The 20897-nt window shown below is 40.8% G+C and overlaps 1 protein-coding gene across 1 annotated transcript in view; it reads left to right on the top strand.

Moving 5' to 3' along the window:
• The window catches only part of PTPRG (protein tyrosine phosphatase, receptor type G), a 396402-nt gene that overhangs the window by 251898 nt on the left and 123607 nt on the right, over window positions 1-20897 (top strand). Inside the window, exon 5 of the mRNA XM_027882233.1 lies at window positions 4934-5029. Within this exon, the coding sequence (XP_027738034.1) occupies window positions 4934-5029 (96 nt within the window). The remainder of the gene's footprint in view (window positions 1-4933; window positions 5030-20897) is intronic.

Here is a 20897-nt window from a genome sequence, read left to right on the forward strand (position 1 = left end):
GCCCAATTTAAAAGTCTCAATTATTTATTTTTAAAATACTTGGCATCTGTCTGTGGAAAATGTACTTGCTTGATTTCCAGCCTCTTAGAATGGCTTTGAACTCACTCACATCTTCTGGGATCTATCAAACGCTCATTGTGGCTTTTCTCTCATAAGTGCTGAATGAGTTTGGCCATGATAGTCTGTATTGGATGTAAACTTTGTGTCTTTGTAGTGTGGTAATGAGAGCAAAGAGATGTCATGCATGGGAATGGTGATTTCTGTCTGGATGTGTGTCGTGCCAAGCAGAGGAGGAGCAACTGAGCAGAGAGATGGAGCCTTTTATTTGTGGGTGGGTGGCGGGGAAAAGCCATTCATTGGAAGCAAGCTCGGTTTTTGCAAGCCAGTGACATTTCATAATGAGGGTTTAGTCATTCAGAGGCAATTGTACTTAATAAAATCAGAACTGGTCTCTGGTGGGCAGTATTTCTCAGTAATACACACACATATATTGGACAGCCTGTCCTTACAACATCAGCGTGGTGGCAGCCCAGTTTGGCATTAACGTCTAAGCACAGAGCAGGGCTCGACAGTTTGCCAGGTCTGGGGAACACCAGATTTCTGTAGAGGTTGGAAAAACACAGTGGAAGAAAGATGTTTTTGCAGATTGCCCTGGGGAGGAGGGCATTGCCTGCCCCAGGTCATAGTGGAGGGTAGGAGTTTGGAGGCAAAGACTCTCCCGGCTGGAGAATTACCCACATGCTGGTTGTATGTGGTGTATTCACTTGTGTGTTGTCAGCTGGAAATAGGCTTGGAGTGCTTGGAAACTGAAATGGTTGGGCACTGGATTTTCCTGGACAGCAGACACTAGAAAACATGACATGTTTTCTTAGGGTGACTGGCAATTATCTCCTGGGTTATGGCTTTCTCTCTAATCCTCTGTTTTAAAGCACTTGTAACAGTCTGAAGATTTGGCCCTCAGTGAAATTCTTTTTCAGGCTTAATCTGGGCTGTACAGCAAATCTCTCTCAAGTTTGAAAACAATTCTTTTATAGTGTGAAGAGTGTCAAAGCATGAAGTTTTTCCATTAAAAGCAAACTCTTGCTCTCTCCCTGCCTTGGTAAAGCTCTGTAGCTGTAGTAGTTGATAGCGTTTTAGGATGGAGAGTCTTCCTGCAAGAAAAGTGCCTTTATGTCACTAGGGACGGTTTGTCTCAGCTTAGCTTTATCAAAATACTGAGAATTTCAAGTTGCTTGGACACTACATGGCTTTTATAATAGATCTTTACAAGGTACATGCTAGCACACTGCTGTGTTGCACATCCGAGATTAAGGAAGCCCGTGTAAGCCTTTCCCAGCCTTGTTGGTTATAATGGGGATAGATGTGAAAGTCTTATAAATCTCATATACTGTGCCACAGAGAACAGGATGCTCGTGCCCTCTGGGACCTGTGCCACAGGGAAGGCTGTTTGGAACACTGTCAGCATGGATGTGTGGAACAGAGTGTTCTGACTGCAGACAGGTAGTGTCACGTTACAGAAACTGTGAAGGGTATTTCAGGCTTTCCCATCACTGTGGGATTCTCACAGCCTCTGAACTTTGCAGGTTTTTTTTTTTTAATTTTGGGAAATAAAAGCCATTGTGAAATCATATGCAAAAATGTACAGAAATTGTGGTTTGTGGTGCTGAAATCAGGCAGGGCCATAATTCAGGCTGGATGATGCTCCCTTCTGCATTTTGCAAATAGCAAATTATAATAGGATCCAAATTTTCTTTAGCTTGAAAGCCTCTTTGTTGCATTCTGTGCTACTGCTTTGTACATCCCAGGCAGAGCCTGTAGAAGTCATTTATATGCAAAGTGCACCATATATTGTATATACTAATTATATAATAAGGAGTAATAATGAAAATTTTCTAGCATGTTTAGGCCACTTAAGTATGCGGTGAAATTAATTTTACAGTTAACTGTCTTATTCCCGCTTTGTGCATAAAGAATGTTATCCTACCCATAGAAAATATTAAATTAACTATCTACTGATAAATGTATTCAATATTATGTATATTATGTATAAAAGAACAAAAATACGTTTGATACATTTGCATTTTATTGTAAATTGGGGAAAACAGATGAGACTGTATTATGGAAGGGAACAATATGTGATCACATAATTAGAAAATTGTCATAATACTAATGCTCAGCAGTGTCCAGGTGTGGTTTTATGAGCAGCCTGAACCGTGAGGCTTTGAGAGCGTAACTTTACTGTCTTTTTTACATTTGCTTTGCAGTGTACGCGTGTGTAAATCACATAATAGCAATTCCTCAGAGACACTACTCCTAAAATGTTCCTTCTAGCTGTATGAACACATAAGGAAGCTACTGTATGACAGATGACTACAATTTTTCATACAAGACAGTTCCCCTTGACGTGATGGATGCAGAGAGAGGAACCACGCTCTCTGGAAAAACACCAGGGAGCAGTGGTAAAATGTTCCAATGTGTATGGTAATCAAGGCAAAGTGTGGTTCTTGATTAGTCTGTGAGATTGCACTGCTGAGACGAGGGATCTGAATAAAATGCCTTTTTTTACCAAAGCCCTTTGCACTGCTATCCTAAAGTGTATTGTAAAAATTAATTTCCTTAAAATGCCGTGAGCAAAATTGATCCAAAATGATTTTGGCATATGCTGAACTCACTCAGTGATACTTTTCTTCATAAACTCCTATGAGGACTATATAGTGAAGTGTTTTATGTAAGGTATACATAATTTTAGACTTTATTTTAAAGAGGCGTAAGATGTAATTTGTGTTTTCTAAGCTTTGGTGTGTGCTGGCTAAACTGAAGTTTAAGCAATTCTACCTGAAACAAGTTGCTTCTAATTTCTACATCAATGAATGGCTGTACCTTGGTCTTCATTTGTTCAAAGCATGAGTTGTCAGAATCTAGAGGTACCACCAACTTTGTGAGATATCAGCAGCATCTCTGTGTGTGCTGTGAGAACTCTGGGAATAGGAAGGCCAAAATAGGGGAAGAAAATGGCTTTCAAATTTTATGAAGTTAGTATGAGTGCCAATTTTTTTTTTCTTTTTTTTTTTTGTGGGCCATCCTCCTGCTGAAAAAAGTACCTCTACCTCTGAAGGCTCTGATCTTCATCTTGGCCTTTTCCCTGTATGATGATGTTTTATTATCTGTATAATACTGGCAAAGCACCTATCCATTACAGGCAATATGTCCTGTCAGAAGCCTGGGAATCAATCAGTAAATGGGAGTAGGAATGTATCTGAGCAAGATAAAAGGGTATACTCTCATCCGGCACATACAAAATATGGGAAAAATACTTGCATTTGTGGACACAGTAGGATTTGTCATGCAGCACTGTCTTGGAAAAACCCAAACAAGTCTTTGGGTCCAGCGGAGTATTTTCCTGCAGACAGACTTGCAGGAGGGAAGGATGGTCAGATGGCAGTGTGTTGGGATGCAGGGACAGTATCAGCTAGACCTTCTTCTCCCTTAAACTGTGGGTTGTGTGGGTGTCTCCTATCACCTAGCAATGCTGTGAAAAGGTTGGGTAATGGGGGATGGGCAGCAGAGAAGGAGTGAGTGTGCAGGGTTCAGGCAAGGGGCCAGTGGCAGAGAAGCCTGGTGGGTCCATTCCCATTTCATAGCCAGGAACAGATTTTTTTTTTTTTTTTTGCTGGCATCAGTGTGCACAAGAGAGCCTACACATCAGCCAGCCAGCCAGCCAGCACTGATTTGGATTGTGAAATCCATCCGGGACGTTCCCTGCATAGCCCCAGGAGCAACTGCTGCAAAGTCCAGTTCTTGTGCTTGGCTGTCACCATCAGCCACATGGTTTTCATTTGTATTGTGTGGGGCACACATATAATAAATGTTACCAGTACTGAATTTGTCCTATGACTGCACGCACCTGCATGGTATAATGTTGAGAAGGGAGCATTGCAGGTTTTGGATGTAAACCAGATCCTTTGGAGCAAATCATGGCTGATACAGATGGACTAACACCAGGGGTTTCTTTGGGAGTGGAGGGGTTGAACAGCTACTGGAGAAGCAGCAGTGTGTTTGGATGGCTGGCAGAAGTGGGAGCTCACCTACTGTGGGAAATGGAACAAGGACCATACAAGAAATTAAGAGCAGGAACACCCACGGGTCTCTATAGGTTACCCTTATTCATGGCAAGGGTGTGAGGTGGGGTGGGATTGTTCACCAGCGAGAGTGTATGGAGGAAGCTGTTTCTTGGTTCTCTATTTGTGTAACTCCACCATTTTCTAGTTTGGGTAATCATTGTTCTCACCCTCTTTTACTTGCAGTTTGTCTAATTATCAATATTTATTATTCATCTGAAAATGACATCAAAATATCTAATTTTGTCTCATACTTCTTGCAGAGTTCTAACGCTTTGGAAATAAAAGTCACGAAATTTAACTGAAGACAGGGAACATTCTGACCCTAACTGGTAGACCTGAATATCAGAGGCTCATAAAAATGCATTGCTACAGAGACAGACTTTTATCTTACAAATTGCTTTAGGAGTAAAGGAATAACTCTAAACGTTGAAATCCTTTTCAAAATTCTCTATGGTTTCTGAGATAAATATGTTTAGCACATTTAACAGAGCAGGAGATGAGCCTGCAATGAGCAAAGAAATGAAGAGATGCTGGCAGAAAGCACAAAGTTTACCAGCTAAACAGACTGACCATACTGTTTGTCCTTTGGTTTGGTATTAAAATGCATTGCACTGACTCTCTTGCCTGCTTACTGTCCCAGTAGGGCAGTCATGCTATTAATCAAGATGCTGGTTAAACAGTATTGTTCAGCAGAATTCCTTTATCTCAGGTTCATAACACTGGCTTTACATACAATCTGTGTGCATTACCTCATTTGAAAACTTTATGGATCAACACTAATGTGATTTTGTTGTTGGTTTTAATTTTTACAGATGCAGATTTACTTCTACAATCCCGATGACTTTGACAGTTTTGGAACAGCAGTTCTAGAAAACAGGGTAGTAGGAGCCATGGCCGTGTTTTTTCAAGTAAGTTTAAACAAAGGCTATATCCATAAACCGAAGTGTTCACCCAGTACTATTTAATTCATTGAATTGTTTCAAGCTTAATGGATGCATCTGTTTTCTTGTTCCCACCTGTCTAAGTGAAAGATATTTCATATTGTCTATGTGTGATTTAAAATGTAAATAAGTATATTTAAAAACATAATGAAAAATTTTGCATGAATTGTTCTGATTTTATAGCTGCTCTACAGATGCAGATTGGAGAACACATTTATCACTGAACTTCCTTCGCTGCTGAAGCACATTGCTGCAATTCCTGGAATACTAACAAACCAACACCAACTGGTTCTGTTTAGGGAAAACTTAAAATTCAAACATAGCTGGAGAGAAAATTAATCAATAAGTTTCATCAATCTTATCTGTAGCAGCTTCTTCTAAATTGTCATAGTAACAAGTTCTTGAGCAGACCAGGTTTCCAAATAAGTGAATTTATGCATCCGCTTTTTTAAAATGCATCCTGAGAGTGGGGCTACTGGGGGAGCTCATTTATGGTTCAAAATGCTCCAGAACTGTGGTGTGGGGCAGGGGCTGCTGCTTGCCGTGGCTGGCGTGTGAGCCACGTGACAGTGCTGTTCAGCAGGGTGAGCTTTGTGTCACGTTGCATCAGAAACAGGATTTTACCTTTCTGACTCCGAGGTGAGTTGAATGGAGGGAGTTGGAGCCGCTCCATACCACCAGGCTGTCACAGGCAGAGAAGTGGCTAATGAAGATTTGAAATGTCTTAAGGTCTTGCTTTTCAAAAGAGAGAAAAGGAGGGAGGGAAGAGCAAGAGAAAATGCTGATCCTCTGTGAGGTTTCACACTAGTTTTTACTAAGGAAGAAAGTGATCTTGCTGGTACCTTTGTGAAGCCAGATAAAAAGGAATATGCAAGTACCCATATGTAAATACCTCCCTTTTTCTTATGATGTTAGAGTGACAAGCCTGACTCTGCTGCTCAAATTAAGTAAGGTTGTCTTTTTCCATGTCACTGATTTTGATCAAATGCTTTGATAAGGAGAAAAGGACAGATCCTTGTATTGCGTAAATTGCTGTAACTCTGCTGACATCAGGCTAGTGGAAGGAGGCATGTTAAATTCATCACTGTTGGATTCTGAGTGCTCCTGTGGCATTTCATGTTAGGACAAAGGTGGAGCTGTGATAATTTGCAGTGGCATAGCATGATGATTCCCCAGATTTCTTAATCTCGATGTGATAAGGGAAGCTTTAGGCAAATTGAATTTGGCCATACGAGACTGAAGTTTAGGAACAGAACAGCCAAAGGCTGGTTTGTACCACAATGAAGAGCTGTGGGTTCTGTGTGTGTGCTGTGTCAGGAGCCTGCGTTGTGCCATGGTGTGCAACACGTGTTGGGGCATCATCTGTCTGGAATTTAATTGCTAAATTACCCTGACATGCTTCACATCAGCCGTGTGAAGCACTGCTCCGTGTCCCACCGTTTCCTAATCTGTATGTGACATTTATTCCCTAAATCCTGTTTTTAGAGGATCTTAAAATTGTGGTGGGACTGTGTTTTGTATTCCCCACCTGCAAAGCCAGGTGCTGCACTTACTGCAAGCCCCACTTTGCACAATTCCAAGGGAGTCATTAAACTCACTAAAAATAACATAAAATAATCTGTAATGCTGTTAAAAAAACCCATCTTTGATTGTAAGAGACCTCAGGCTCTTCAGGACCACAATTGAGTGTTGCAGTCCCTTCAGGGAAGCAGAAATCTATACTTTTCATCATTTCCAGCCCTGCAGGCTGCAGGACATGAGGCTGTAAAGTGCGGATGATGGTGCAGCTGAGCTCCTCTGCTCCAGGAGCCATGAAATCTGAAACCATTACTGATAAACAGTCTCTGATCTTTTCCAGAGAGTGGGAATAAGGTAATTCTTTGGCAAAATGACCCAGGGACAACCTGTTTTGCGGCAGAAAGAAAATGAGTTTCTTTTTTTGTGTGGTTTTTTTTTTTTTTTTTTTACTTTGCCTTTGGGTTGAAATGAGAAATCAACGCTGTGCTGTTAAACTTGTGAGTGTATCAGGTTTTCCTTCTGGGTAGCTTTGCTCCAAGACAGAGAACAGTCAAGGAGGATTTGTAGAGCCCAGAGTTCCCAGTGTGGAAGGGCATGTGCTGAATTCTGGCCTGTGTAAGTAAACTCTAAGGACATCAACATGACAACTCATGTTTTGGCCGTCATGAGGGTTTTCCAGAGTTTTCCTATATAGCTTGAGTTGTTGTACGTAGGGTTATTAATGGGTGATGATAATCCTTTGCAGATCTGTACTTTGTTTGACTAAGGTGCTGTTTTAGCTCCCTCAGCTGTGTATTGTATGCTGGAGCTGGTGATCCACGACTTAGAAAAACCTTTTTATTCAGAAATACTTGGTGTTCCCTGAGCCTTGCTCCCCAGGGCTCCATGTGGCTAAGCATACCATGGCTAGTATTTCATGTAGCTAATTTAAAGCTGTCTTTTAAAACTGATTCTTAGTGACTTTTGAATGAAATATCCCTAAGATGTCCATGGTCACATTTTGATTGGCAGTTTAGATTACTCAAGTACTAATTTTATAGCTTTCAATTTTCCAGAGCTGTAGTCCCATCTCAAACTCATTTACCTAGAATTTAGCTGTAGAAAAAATGTAGCAAGAGAGGTCATACTGTTTTTTACAAATGCATTAAAAAACTGAGTCATGCGTGCTTTCCTGTGTAAATATTTTAACATCAATTATTGGATAGATTTGCCACTAAGGCAAGACTTGGATTTTTGCTAATACAGTAATGCTGTGTTGGAATGAATGTGTACTGCACTGAGTTTATAATCTGGCAGGTGTTTTTTATTTGACTGATGTTCACAAATGTTCCTTTGAAAATCAGGTTCTCTGGTGAGCGAACATTATACTGAACTATATAATTATTGGTGAAACATTAAATAATTAAGAACCCTCTTTCTTCCTTTTTAAATAATTTAGCTTGGACTATATAAGAATTTTCCTTATTGAATTCATTATTCCAGGGGCAATTTCCAGGTAAAGTACATTGGTTCTGAACTGGTATAACTGAAGCACTTGAAACTTTGTTGTAAATGCAAACTAAATCTGTGCTTTTCTCATTGCTTTCATTGTAAGCTCTGTTGATAAATTCTGTTTCTGTTTGTGTGCTGCAGGTCAGTTGACCTGATTTTAAAAAAATTACTAGTTGAACTTAGGAAACAATTCTTGCAAATACAAATTGCTATAACTGCTCATCCCTATCTCATTGTAGATAGACACTGAGAGGGTCTCACACAAAATAGCACTGTGGGGACTCTAGCAGGTGTTCTCAGTTTGCAAATGAGATGAACTGGCCTGAAATCTCTAACTGGGCTCTGAAACCTGGTTTTTCTTTGTTGTTAAAGAGAACCCACTTGTTATTTTAACAAAAATCAAAGTCCTCTGGAGACAAATGAGAGAATGTCTGTGACTTCTCTTTGCCTTCTGACAAGTTTTTCAGGAGAACACATTATGGCCATTCCTTTCAGTATTGGGGTTATGTGGTGTTTCTCAAAGTGGAGCTCGTGCTTGTGGGAGATGTTTAACTAGACATGCCCATGAACCCCTGCCAACAGCATCCTCTTGGTTTGCAGTAAAGGCCTCTGGATCTGCAGAAATGGTACCACCACAGTGACAGAGCTGGCTGAGGGGCTCCTTGCTTTGTGGGCATCTTGAATTTGCCGGTGGCTGCACACTGGGACCCTCCATCTGCTGGAATACACACAGCAGGTCCCAGCCCAGCCGGGCACCTCAGGCGTGATTTAAATGATCCTGACTTGAATCGTTGGTGCACATGCTCAGTTTCAGCCCACATAACATTCAGCTTGTGGTTAATGATGTTCTGGCTCCGGGCCTTGGTTAATTGTCAGGCTGAGCTGGTTTTGAAGTGAGCCGGGAGTGGAAGGCAAGGCCCAGATCTCTCATGGTTCCTGAGTCATCCATCCATCTATATACATGTAATACATATTTATAAGTCACATTTAAAATGAGTAGTTACTTGGATTAAATGCATTCAGACATATTGCATGGCTCTGTTTTAACCATCTAACAATATAATTCATTGCACACTTCACTACTTGCTTTATTAAAGCCAAACTTAAATGTGTTCAAAACAAACATATTGCTTTTGCGTTTGAAATATTCGTCTTTTAGTCCTGCAGTAGATTCATTATGACAGAGAATACTTCATTCCTTGATTACTGCTGTGAAAAGACACAATACTGATTCCCTAAGCACTCATCAAATATTCAATAGCTCAGAAATTCAGGAGGAGGTGATGGAATTCTTTTTCCTACAGGGAGGGCATATAAATCTATTTTATATTTGCAAAGAAAACCATCAGTGATTAGTTACTGTGTCTCAGGTACTCAAACAAATCATCTCTAAAGAAGTTAAAGTAAAAATGAATTTTAAAATAACTTTTAGCAATGCTTTCATCATTAAAATTAGCTCCATAATGATGAGTGATGTTGATATCTCGATCACTCAAGAGCTTTAGCAGTGCAGAGCTAGATTTTTAAAGGTAATTAGGTACTTGGCAGCAAATGTGCAACTAGCAGTATTTTCAAAAGTACATGGGATAAAAATCAAGGGGTTTACAGGCCTTTTGCTGGGTTGCCATTCATAATTTTCTTATCCAATGCTGACACTTTTTTAAAGTTGTGGAAAAAATACTTTGTAGCCCTTTTAACTTTTAGATCTATGTGTGCGTTATCTGTATGTAAATATCTTTATATTTAGTTCTAACTCATGTATGCAGAGATTGTTCTCCAGTAAAATGAGTAATTGTGGCCTTGCTTTTTGTGAGATTTTTTGATAGTAGCTCTTGGTGTACTTCTTCAAGAAGATCAATAACTTTTCACAGGGACCTAAATGAGCTGATCACAGAATAAATTGGTGGAACGCCATCAAAGCTATTGAATATTTGGCACAAATATGCTTTTTTTAATGTGCATTTCTCAAACAACAGAATTGAGCTTTTAACTTCTCTTAGAAGCCTTTTTCTTCCCTCTTCTTCCCTTTCATTAACTGTTTCATGTGTTTCCCATCATAACCAAATAAATTGAGTGGATAAGTGCTTTAAATACTGTAGGTGTTGAGACAACCATGTCAAGCAGGAGACGAGGGTTCCATGTCCCCATCTCAATTCCTGGAAATTCCCTAATTCCACCTTTCCCTCATTATAGTGCTTCTTGAAAGTCTGAGCAAAACTAGCTTGATTTTGGAAATGAGAATGGAGAAAGAGGTGTGCACTTCTCTTGGAACATTATACCCACCCACATGAAGCATAATCAGTGCTCCAGTGTTTAGGCAACATCTTAGAGGTGATTTGCGGTAGTTAAAGTAACACGTGGCATCATTAACATGTGGGGTATCATCTGCAGTCATTGAGAGACTTTTCATTTATTTTAATAGACTTCAGATAAATGTAAAGACCTTAAAATTAAATTACAGTATTAATTCTTTTAATGGTTACATTAGAATCCATGGTGTTTTATTAATAGTTGCTTATGAATAATAAAACTGTTATTATTGATTAGCAGTGTTATTTATGTATTAGTACAGGTATGCTTTTATTATCTTCATAACATGAAAATGTGTACAGGCTAAAGCTGCTTATTCAGTGCCTATATACTATTGACTCTCCATGGAAGTGAAGGCAAGCAAAACAGGTTGAAATGTGTCCTTGCTCACTATGTCCATTTTCTCAGCATTTTGAAATGTTGCAGTTATTTAAAATCATTAGTTACTAATAGAAGAATAGCATAGAGGTAGAGGGGTACAAAGCAGATACCCTGGCATATAAAGACACAGTCAGATTAGGTAGATATGGCCAGTACAGCACTGAGAGTACATTTTTCTGAGGCTCACCTTGTACAATACATGTAGTGCTGTACAGTGACATGCGCAGCATCTCTTCTGGAGCAGAAAATGATTCTCCTAGTTTTCCCGTGAATAAGTGGATATAAAATTCTCAAAATTGATCTTACATTGTGGAGAATTTAAATACAAAATTTTGAGACTTTGTAAAAGTCTGTTAGATTTTAATTGAGTTCAGTACATGAATGGCATGGAACAGCCTCCAGAGGTGGTTTTGATTGGAGGTGGGTTTGTGTAGAAGATAAAAATTCATGGAAGCTGTGTGTTTCTAAAAAATATGTTCTACCCCTCCCATTAAAGAAAACAAAAATATTTTTTTAACTAAGCCCAAAATTCTGACTTTTATTTCAACTTATGTTGAAAGTTTCTTTGGGAAATAGGAATATTTTTGAATATTTTATGTAAAATAAGAAAGAAAGAGGAGAACAGATGGGGAATAGCTCTGTGAGTAAAATATATATCTGTATATCTCCAGTTTCAATTTTGGTGCTTATTGAGTTTCAAGTGCTTAACAATGAGACTTTAACTTTATTCTAATTCATACCATTGCCCAAATAGGTCATGCTTAATAGTAAAATTGCTGTTTACAACAGAGGTTCTTTTTAAAAATCAAGGTTTCTTGTAATAAGGCGCTTCATCCTTTGTTTTAGTACATAAATGAGTGAGCTGATTCTCAGGAGCACTTAACAAACAGTCTCTGATGAAATCTTGAGTTTACTGGAGAAGCTTCAAAAGGTTTTCAGCTGTGGAGGGTGGTGCAGTTGTGAGATGGGCAGAGCTGCATCCCTTTCTTGAAGATCCCACTTCCATCAGAGCAGAGAAGCAGGGAAGGGAAGGGACAGACTGCGGGGGTGAGCCCTGGGACTTCACTGAGCAAAACCTATGAGCAATTTGGGGAGCACAGAGAGCTGGGAAGGAGTCAGGGCTGTGAGCCCAATGATGTTCATCACTCAGTGCTGCTGGGCTCAAGAAATGAGGGCTTTGCTAATGAGCTGAACGGCACTGAAGAAACACTGGCCCTTTCACCTGTGGGGGGTTTTTTACCAGATAATCTTCAATTCTCCAAACTTTCTGTCCATTGACAGCAGCACTGATACACACCTTTGCTGCTGGGGGCTCCTGGTAATCCCTCATGTCAAATCCCATGCAAGCACGAGCAGAGTTTCTGTTGGTGTGCAGGGTGCTGTGGGTTCCGACTCTCACTCACACGGCTGCACGCTTGTCACGGCTTACCATGGGAAGGAACACGTGGCTAAATCTGTGAGTGCTGAGAGCAGAGGTGTTCACACAGCAGCCTGAACATCCTAAGCAAGCATGCCTGGAGGAACGAGGTACGAATGTGTGAGCGAAAGGTGGGCTGGATTTGGAGGCACAGGCTGACAGGGCGGCTGAAACAGATCGTTCTTGGAAGCAAACACATCGTTCTGCTTCTGCTTGCCTGTGTTCTGCCAAGAGGCATTTGCAGTCTCTAGAATCATGATGGCTGCAACCTGCTGTGTTGAAACTTTTCTATCCACAGGCTGACTGTGCAGTGTAGAAGGATAATCTACCTTATGTGCACTTATCTTCTTCAGTGCCCAAGAAATCGTCTTTCCTTCCCTTCTTCTCTTCAGCTCTGTGAACTCATTCGTGGTATTTTCCAATAAGGCAGAAACCCTGATGTTGTCAGATGACCTCCAAAATGCAGTATTTTCAATTAAAGCCTTTTTGTTAGATTGAGTTTTAAAGGATATGAGCTGTACAGAAAGTGGTGCCATGCAGTTCCTTTTACAATGCAGAGCAAAATACCAGAATTTGCAGAGGGTCTTTGGCTTTTATTTTGTTTTTAATTTCAGACATATCTACAAAAATGAATTTCCAAAGTGTCTGAAAAAAATCTAATTGAAGGTAAAAATTAGAATTAGTTGGGTTTTTTCCCCGAAAATGCACTGTAAATGCCTTTTTAACTGCTCAGTCTGAGACCATAACTCACAACTTGTGCCATCGCCTCTCTGGTTTGGGTGCAGGAGGAAGGAGGGTGGCTAACAATGGGAATGGCTTGTCGAGTGACTTCTGCTTTTTGTCATAAATCACAGTCCTCTGCTCGGATTTATTTAGTGGAAACATCGCAGTTGTTGATGTTGGGAAGGAACTGCAAACTTTCTTGCTGTTGAGAGCACTTGGACTCCAAAGTTGTGCAATGCTACAGATTTGAAAAACACTGTATATTTTATGGGGTCTCTCCTCAGTGTCTTGAGCTATCTGTCGTAACCATTAATGAGAGCTGGTTGTGTGCATTGCATGGGGAATAGATTTCTGTGCTCTTCTAGTTTAATGTTCATTTGAATGTCAGGATCGCTATCTTCCAGTTTACAGCATTGTAAATGTTTTTGACCTGCAGTTTTTTTGCTTTCTCAGTGATTCTTAATTGATTAATGTATTGCAATTAATCCCAAGTGGGATGCCATTATTAGCTTGCTTCGTTAAGTTGCGTACCAATTTGTTGGCATTAATTCTTGTAATTGTCCCCTTACATTTCAGTGTTTTTATTTTAATAACTTGCCCTAGAAGCTTGATCAGCACACATTCATGTATTCTTTTCTTTCTATTCTCCCCTTCCTTTCTCTCACCCTTGATGTTCAAAAGTGGAGTCAGTTTAGGAATATTTATAGTGTCTAATGTCAGCATCTTGAACACAGTAATTTACTTCTCTGTGATTTAAAAATATCCTGCCTTAAAAAAACCCACATGCTTCTGTAGCCATGCCATGAAAATTTTTTAATTTATAGAAAAATGCCTTGTAGAGTTTTCATTACCAAACTCCTGAAAATGGCACTTAGATGCCTAATATGTAAAAATTCCAATTGTCAGTCTGTAATCTCACCCCTTCTGTGGTTCAGGAAGATTGATACTCAGGAAGTCTACTGATTATAACCATTAGACTAGAAAACAAATTAGTTCTCTAACTAGGGTAGTACTTTTTTTCATTTTGCTCTCTGTTGTGCTTTGTTGAGGCATGACTTGGTGACTTTGTCAAGCATCACACAGCAGACCTAGAGCTGAATGCTGGGACAGCTGGGACAAAGTGGAAGGATCCCCAGATTTCAGGCAGGCTCCATTCCTCACATGCTGTCTTCTCTGGGGAAGTGACAAGAGCCCCTTGTGGAGTCTCTCTTGTGTCTCTGAGCATTGAGAAGCCATCAGACATGGCTTGCTTGCTGCAAGTAACTTTTCTCTGTGATAGCAAATATTGCTTTGTCCGCTTCCTTGTTACGTGCTCCAAACATGATGCATTTTGACTTGACTTTTTTATTCAAGAAAAAAAGAGGAAGAGAGAAGCTGTAAATAAAGCATCTATTTCTTGCTGTCCAGGTCTTCAGAGAGTGTTACTAGAATTGATCTTAGTTATAGAATCAAAGGAGATGTGAAGCTGTGCGTTCAGCTTCTTTCCTCTTTCCCAAACACAGCAGCTGCCTCTGGTGAGTCGCTGTTATCTCCCAGTTGTTAAACATCTAGCCTGGATTCCACAAAGATAGTTTTTTATGTCTGTCTGGCCACCTATTTTTAAAATTTAATTTGATTTCTTTTTTCTTAAAAAGAAAAGCAAACAACAAACAGGCTCTGTAGTCATCCAGTACTCATACCCATTTGTCTCTCAGAGGCTTAATCAAGTGTATTACATGTGGCTTACATTCATGGGACATAGATGGAAAAATCCAGTTCTGTAGTTCACATTGCCTTGTTCTTCAGGATTTTGCTCAGAATTTGTGTACCCCTTAGAAAAATTACCCTCTTTTCACTTTCTGTATCTTCCATGAAACTGCACAGTCTTCATATGTCTCTGGTTACCAGTTAGTGTTATGGCACAGTTTGATCAAAGGTGAGCACAGGATCCGTTCATAAATGATTGCCTAGTTTCACTTTGTGCCATAAAAGAGAGATTGGTTGTAAAGTCTGAATATATAAAATAGATGGGTAAAATTGGGGCTTCCTTTCCCTTTAGATCTTCTGGCTCGGATGAAAAAGTTATTCTTATTAAATATAAGCTGTTCTGCCTGAAGAATTATTACTGTAGTTCCCAGATATAACAGTGCCAGGTTTCTCCTGGTATTGGCAATAATAAACAATACAAGCTTCAGACAGAATTTCCTGGGTAGCATACCAAATGTTCTAGAAAACCATCTCGGACAGTAGCTAATACATTTTTAATACAAATAAAACATAATTCTTTAGTCTTGTTTCAGTTTTGATCCCTAAGGTAGAAAAAGTATACCGACTTATGCATAATTGATGTGTTTGTTTGAAGTGTTTACCCGGCTACTCCATTCACAAAGTCTTTTTTTGTTAATAGGCTGCTGTGAGATGTAAGAATCACTTAGGGCTCAAATTGTACAAATAAATGGAACGTGCCATTTTTGCACAATCGGCGAGGGGGTTATGTAGTCATCCGAATTGTGTCTTTGTCTGCACTGCCCACACCATCCATCCTTAGTCAAGTCACAGAACAGATCCAGCTCAAATGTCAGTGTTTTTCCCAGATTGGATGTGATGGGAAAGCATGAAAGCATGCAAGGGAGGGATGGGGAGTGGCTAGGAGCAGAGGGTGCTGCCCACCCCTCCCAGGGGTGTCACTGGCACGGATTGGTGTCAGGTTGGCATGTTCATATAGGCACCACCCCAGTTATTACCAGTGATATGTGTGGTTTCTTGTATAATTCCTAAATGTTACCCATGATGCAGAGCAGGGTGTGCAGAAAAGTTTCCCTCAGTAATTTAATTATAATCTATCCTAAATTACTGTAAATCCAGTGTTACAGGTTACTGCTGTCAGATTGAGTTGTTGCTGGTTTTTGTCGTCTGTAGTTTCTGTGCTGCAGGACAATTGTGGCAGAGATGATTATTGAAGGTTTTCTGAGCCTGTGGTTTTCTTTCCAGAGGTCAAAGAAAGGCAATGAAAGTAAATCAGAGTCTAGTCTGGTCCCTTCTTGATGTCTTTGTACAGAGGCAAACATTTGTATGTATGGCTGATGGTTTAGCTGATAATGCTGATGGCATATCACCCCCCCAAAATAATTCTGCAGCCGAGATGGCGGCTTGCCCAGAGCAATCCTTATATCTGATGTTTTACCTTCTGTGAGCCTAAATCAGAAATCTTCAGGTTTGTGGTGTGGAAATGATGTTGTGTAAACCTGGGAACACTTTTACAGCATAACTTTATAGTAGCTTTCAGACGTATCTTTTGCATCTGGGATTCACTGAGAAGCACACCAATTTCACTGAGGTGATGAGTCTGAAATGAGCTCAATGGTCCTGGTTTGAGTAATATTAAACCTCCCTTTGCTTTAAGTTCAGGTGTGCTGGTATCAGAGTCCCCAGAACAAAACCAGCATAGAAGCTGCAATGTGCTCTTATGCTCTCCTGGAGATAGATGAGAGTCAAGAATGCCAATCACCATTTTATCCTATGCTGAAAATCAGAATATGTGTTAAACAGAGATTGCTTAAATCTGTTCAGCACCTCTGAACAGTGAGTTTTGGTGAAGCAGGATTTTTCCTATGAGCTTATGGTGTTTGCAACTGTTCCACAGCTCTGAGAAGCCCAGGAAAAGCTGCCTGGCTGACACCATCAGAACAAGTGTTTAGCTGCTGATTGTAACAGTACCATTTCTGTGCATCAAAAATGCATTGTAATGTGGTCATTATCAAGAGCAACGAGACTTTCTGAAAGAGGGTATTGGTTTTGCAACATCTCTACTGTATCAAATGAAGCCTAACTGGAGATTTAGCATACTGTTCTTTATAAGTAAAGTAAAATGATGTGCCATATTAGAAAGTAGCTCAGTTATTAGAAAGCTCAGTCTTGCTCCTGATAAAATGGATTTTTTCACCGTAAAATTCATCTTTACTTGCTGCAAGAATATTGCTAAAAGAGATTAACTTTGGATCTCAGCATACTTTATAGAGTGTCTCGTGTTATTTTAAGGCTGTAAATATATTAGCTGATCTATAAGCTTCACTTAAGTTACTGCTTTCTGGGTTTTTGAAGAAATAGGATCATGTTATGCAGAAATCAGGATGACTGAATTAAATCACCCCTTTTGATATTTATTTTCCCTTGGGATCCTGCTTACCAGATCAATATTTAAAAACAGCTATATGGGTAAGCGTTGATTAGAAAGCAAAACTCCATAACCTTAACAGCTAAGCTAGCACTTTTCTTTGGTGCATTTCATCCTTGGTTTGTATGGCATTATCCACATGCCTGTGTATTAGAAGCAGTCAACACAGAATTATTTTCTTACTCCTTCCTCCCCCTTGCCTACCTTGCCACCTGGCAAACCTCTTTTATCATATCTAGATCCTATAAAAATATCTAACATAATTTGAAATGCTCTTGTGTGAAACATGATTAGACTGCATCAATCACTTTTCAAAGATTTTTTTTCCCTGCGTTTTGTATTCTAAACTGCTAAAATCACACTTTTTTATATCCTGCTGCATTTCATGGAAGGCGTGAGCAGACAAATAGTTCTCCACTGTGGGTGAACCAGTCTTATTAAGTACTCTCACAGAAAGTGCATACTGGTCACATTAAGCTTTAGGTTAACGTTTTGGAATGCTCTCCTCTTGCCAACTCATTACCAGTGATATGGCTAAGCAAACTGTTGCCTTCTGCTATTCCAGATATCTACAGAGATTTATTACATTTCAGCTAATAAGCTTACCTTCCCTAATAACATGCAGCCCACCCCGCCTTATGGCTTGACTTGTCTCTGCTCATAATTTGGGCAGAGAATTAAAGGCCAAAAGTACATCTGGCTTTTAAACCTGTCTGGACGGAGCTGTTTGGGGGTCACTGTGTTGTGGATGGGAACATCCATCATTTTGGAGTCTGAACTCACTCATTACCCAGACCAGCTCTAAAGCTGATAGTGATACCTCTCTGTGGACAGATAGTGGTGGTAGATGAGGGTGGTGCCTGGGCAGGTGGCACCACCTTGGTGCGCTACAGAGCCATCTGGGCACTTGAGAAACTTTGGTCTGTGCATGCTGTACAGCTGGCTGCTACCACACCTGTCTAATGGAGTTGTTGAAAGATTGTATAAATTCGTGCTGAGCTGTGGAGATTATCACTGTCAGCTGTTCTTGTGTCAGAAGCAATTTTTTTTAATGCTGCATTTGTGTCCTAAGTGCCCAGCCTATGCCTGCCTTCCTTCGTTATTGCTTGCATTGGATCTGAACCATATAACTACTGTCTTGCCCCTAAAGGGAGGAGATTTTTTTATTCCTTCCTTGGGCAGTGGTACTTGCTGCCCTTAGCTCTGGAAAACTTCTTATCCTCAAAGCAGCCAGCAGTGCTCCTCATATACATGTAACACTGGCTGGAATTCAGGCTGTGTTGGGTCTCAGGCATTTTGGGTAGGATTGCCTGTGCAGCCTGGCAGTGAACATGTCCCTCTGTGCCAGCCCTCTGTGGATTGCGCTCAGAGAGCACTGGCTTTTTAGCTCACACCACACCAGCTCCGGCTGTTGGCAGGGAAAAGCCAAGTGTGAGTTGTGGTGTCAGTTGTGGGTGGTTATATGAAGGTGGTAACATCAAAAAACCATGCAGCCTGCCAGGTTTTAAGGAGAGAGATAAGAAACTTTTCTAGAGGTGGGTACCAAAACTGGGGTGCTGGCAAAGCACGTGCCAGGAGGCTGGATGGTCCAGCTGACTGCCACAGAATTAGTGATTGGGTCATAACCAGCGTGCATGATCTGTGGACACCCAGGAGTTAAAGTGCTGGGGTGTGAGAAGGAAGATAAAAGAATAAGGAAACACCTCAAATTAATAGCCAGGTTCTCTGGTGAGCAGATTCAGAAAGGAGGAGAGGAGATGGAAGACTCTTCCTGAGAGTATTCCTGTGTACACCCCCCTGCAGGAAGCATCTTCACTGCTCTGGGTCAGGCTAGACTTGTTCAAAGAGCACCTTTTGTTCTAACCGTGTTTTAAGTTTTGTTTTAAATCTTGTTCAGTTGTATTTTATTCTTTCTCTCCTACCTTTCCCTTAGATTTTTGAGATTCTGGCAATTTTGAAGTTAGATCCTGTGTAGGAGGAGGGCTTCCTGACCAGAGACAGAGCTTGAAAACCCCCTCCATAGATGGGTCATGCTCCGCAGGAGCACCGGAAAGCTGTAAGAAGCCCGTGGAGCAGAGGCATGAAGGCTAGAGCATCCTGAGGAGTTCTGTGGCTTTAAGACTATCACCTACTCGCAGTGATTGAATAGCGTTCACTTTGCCACTGCTGAAATGTAGAACATCTTGAAACAAGCATGCATGTCATGTTAGTTTTTGTGTTTCTTTGTATTTCGAGAGGAAGAAACTGCTGCCACAAACCGAATGTTTCCCAGGCTTTTAATGCTCTTGTGTTCTAAGTGCTGTTTTTCTGCACACAAAATTTCCACATTTCTTTTAAACTATATAGCTATGGTACTGGCTGAAGTGTTTTTGTGAGGAACTGAGTTGTTGGGTCATGCTAACCCAGTGAAAAATAAACATCTCGATGTGATCCTCACTGTTGTGTGTAGTGTTACACCAGGTGAGATAGGCTGGGGTGAGCTGTACTTTTGTTGCTGCAGGAGCTTGAACAGTTTAGAAGCAGCTGAGAAAAAAATTGCAGGCCACATCCTGCCACTCTTAATTCAGCGGCTTGAAGGAGATTGAGATGGACTGCCTCATCTTACCCGCTTCTTGGAGCTGTACTGCTGCAAGTGCCCCACTGCTGGTACACACCCTGGCTCAAAGATGGGGCTCGTGGTGCAGCAACACTGAAAGCCCACTGGCTTTTGTATCCTAGGCACCCTGTTTGCCGGCATCCAGGTTTCCCCTGGACAAACCCACTCACTATACTGGGTAGTCAAGGCTGCTTCTTTCTCCTGTCTCCATGAAGAACATCCAGGGGGGTGGAAGGGCACAGGGATTTCCTTGGGGAAGTAGGAGGTGGAGAGGATGAGGTGAGAGAGTTGTGAAAGGGTGCTCAGGGGGTAAGTGGAAAGGTTTGGGAAGGGAGGATGCTGTAATGTTGGAGGAGACAGAAACAGCTCACTGGGTGGGAAGAGAATGAGGAGGATGTGGCAGGTGGGTGATGGAAGAGGCAGGCAACTCAGACATGAGAGCGGAGGCAGAAGTGAGGAGAGTCTGAGGATTAGTTGGTGCTTTCTGCCTTAGGTACCATGAGCACAGAATTGTGCAAGTTCGTAGCATTTTGCGAAGCTGCACACGTCTGCAAGAATTTAAATGACACTGGAAATTTACAAAAGATAAGTAAAAGTGGAAGAACTTAATTGAAAGAAAATTACAAATGCAAAAACGTATCATAGTTGTCTTTTTGTGCTGGAAAGCTATTAATGAACACCACTGGTTTAACGTTGAGTTTCTGTACCACAAAGATGCCTGGAAGCCTAAGAGCCCTCCCAGCCCATGACTGCTGCATTAGACATGGGGAATTTAGTGTAGCAAAAATTACTGCTGCAGTTCTGGGACATCAGCTCGCACCAACCTCCTTAAAAATGAGGTAAAAGAAATGGCAAACAAACTGTGTTAGAATTTGATTTTTCGAAACATGAGATTAAAAAAAAAAAAAAGAAATCTGCCCTACAACAATTTGTTTTTCCTGGATTTCTAATTTAATTGTGAACTGAGGTGTGGTTGTCATTAGGGAAGTGACTGTGTAACTTAATTGACATTTCTGCATCCTTTGTGTTTGTGACTCATAGATGCCGGCTTGAGTCATCTGTACTGCCGGGCTGGAGGGAGCCCAGGGCAGTGCTGGGGGAGAAAAAAATGAGGACTTTTCATGTAGAATGAATGAAAGATGTTGGGAAGCTGAGACGATTCCTTTTCTTCATTTTAAGGGAGTGATTGATGTGACCTCTCTCACTAAAATCCTTTGTGTTGGCTGGAAGAGAGGGAAAGGCTGAA

The sequence above is a fragment of the Empidonax traillii genome, unplaced genomic scaffold, assembly GCF_003031625.1.
Source record: "Empidonax traillii isolate 1590-97213 ecotype Southwest subspecies unplaced genomic scaffold, ASM303162v1 scaffold104:size2570737, whole genome shotgun sequence".
Lineage (NCBI taxonomy): Eukaryota > Metazoa > Chordata > Aves > Passeriformes > Tyrannidae > Empidonax > Empidonax traillii.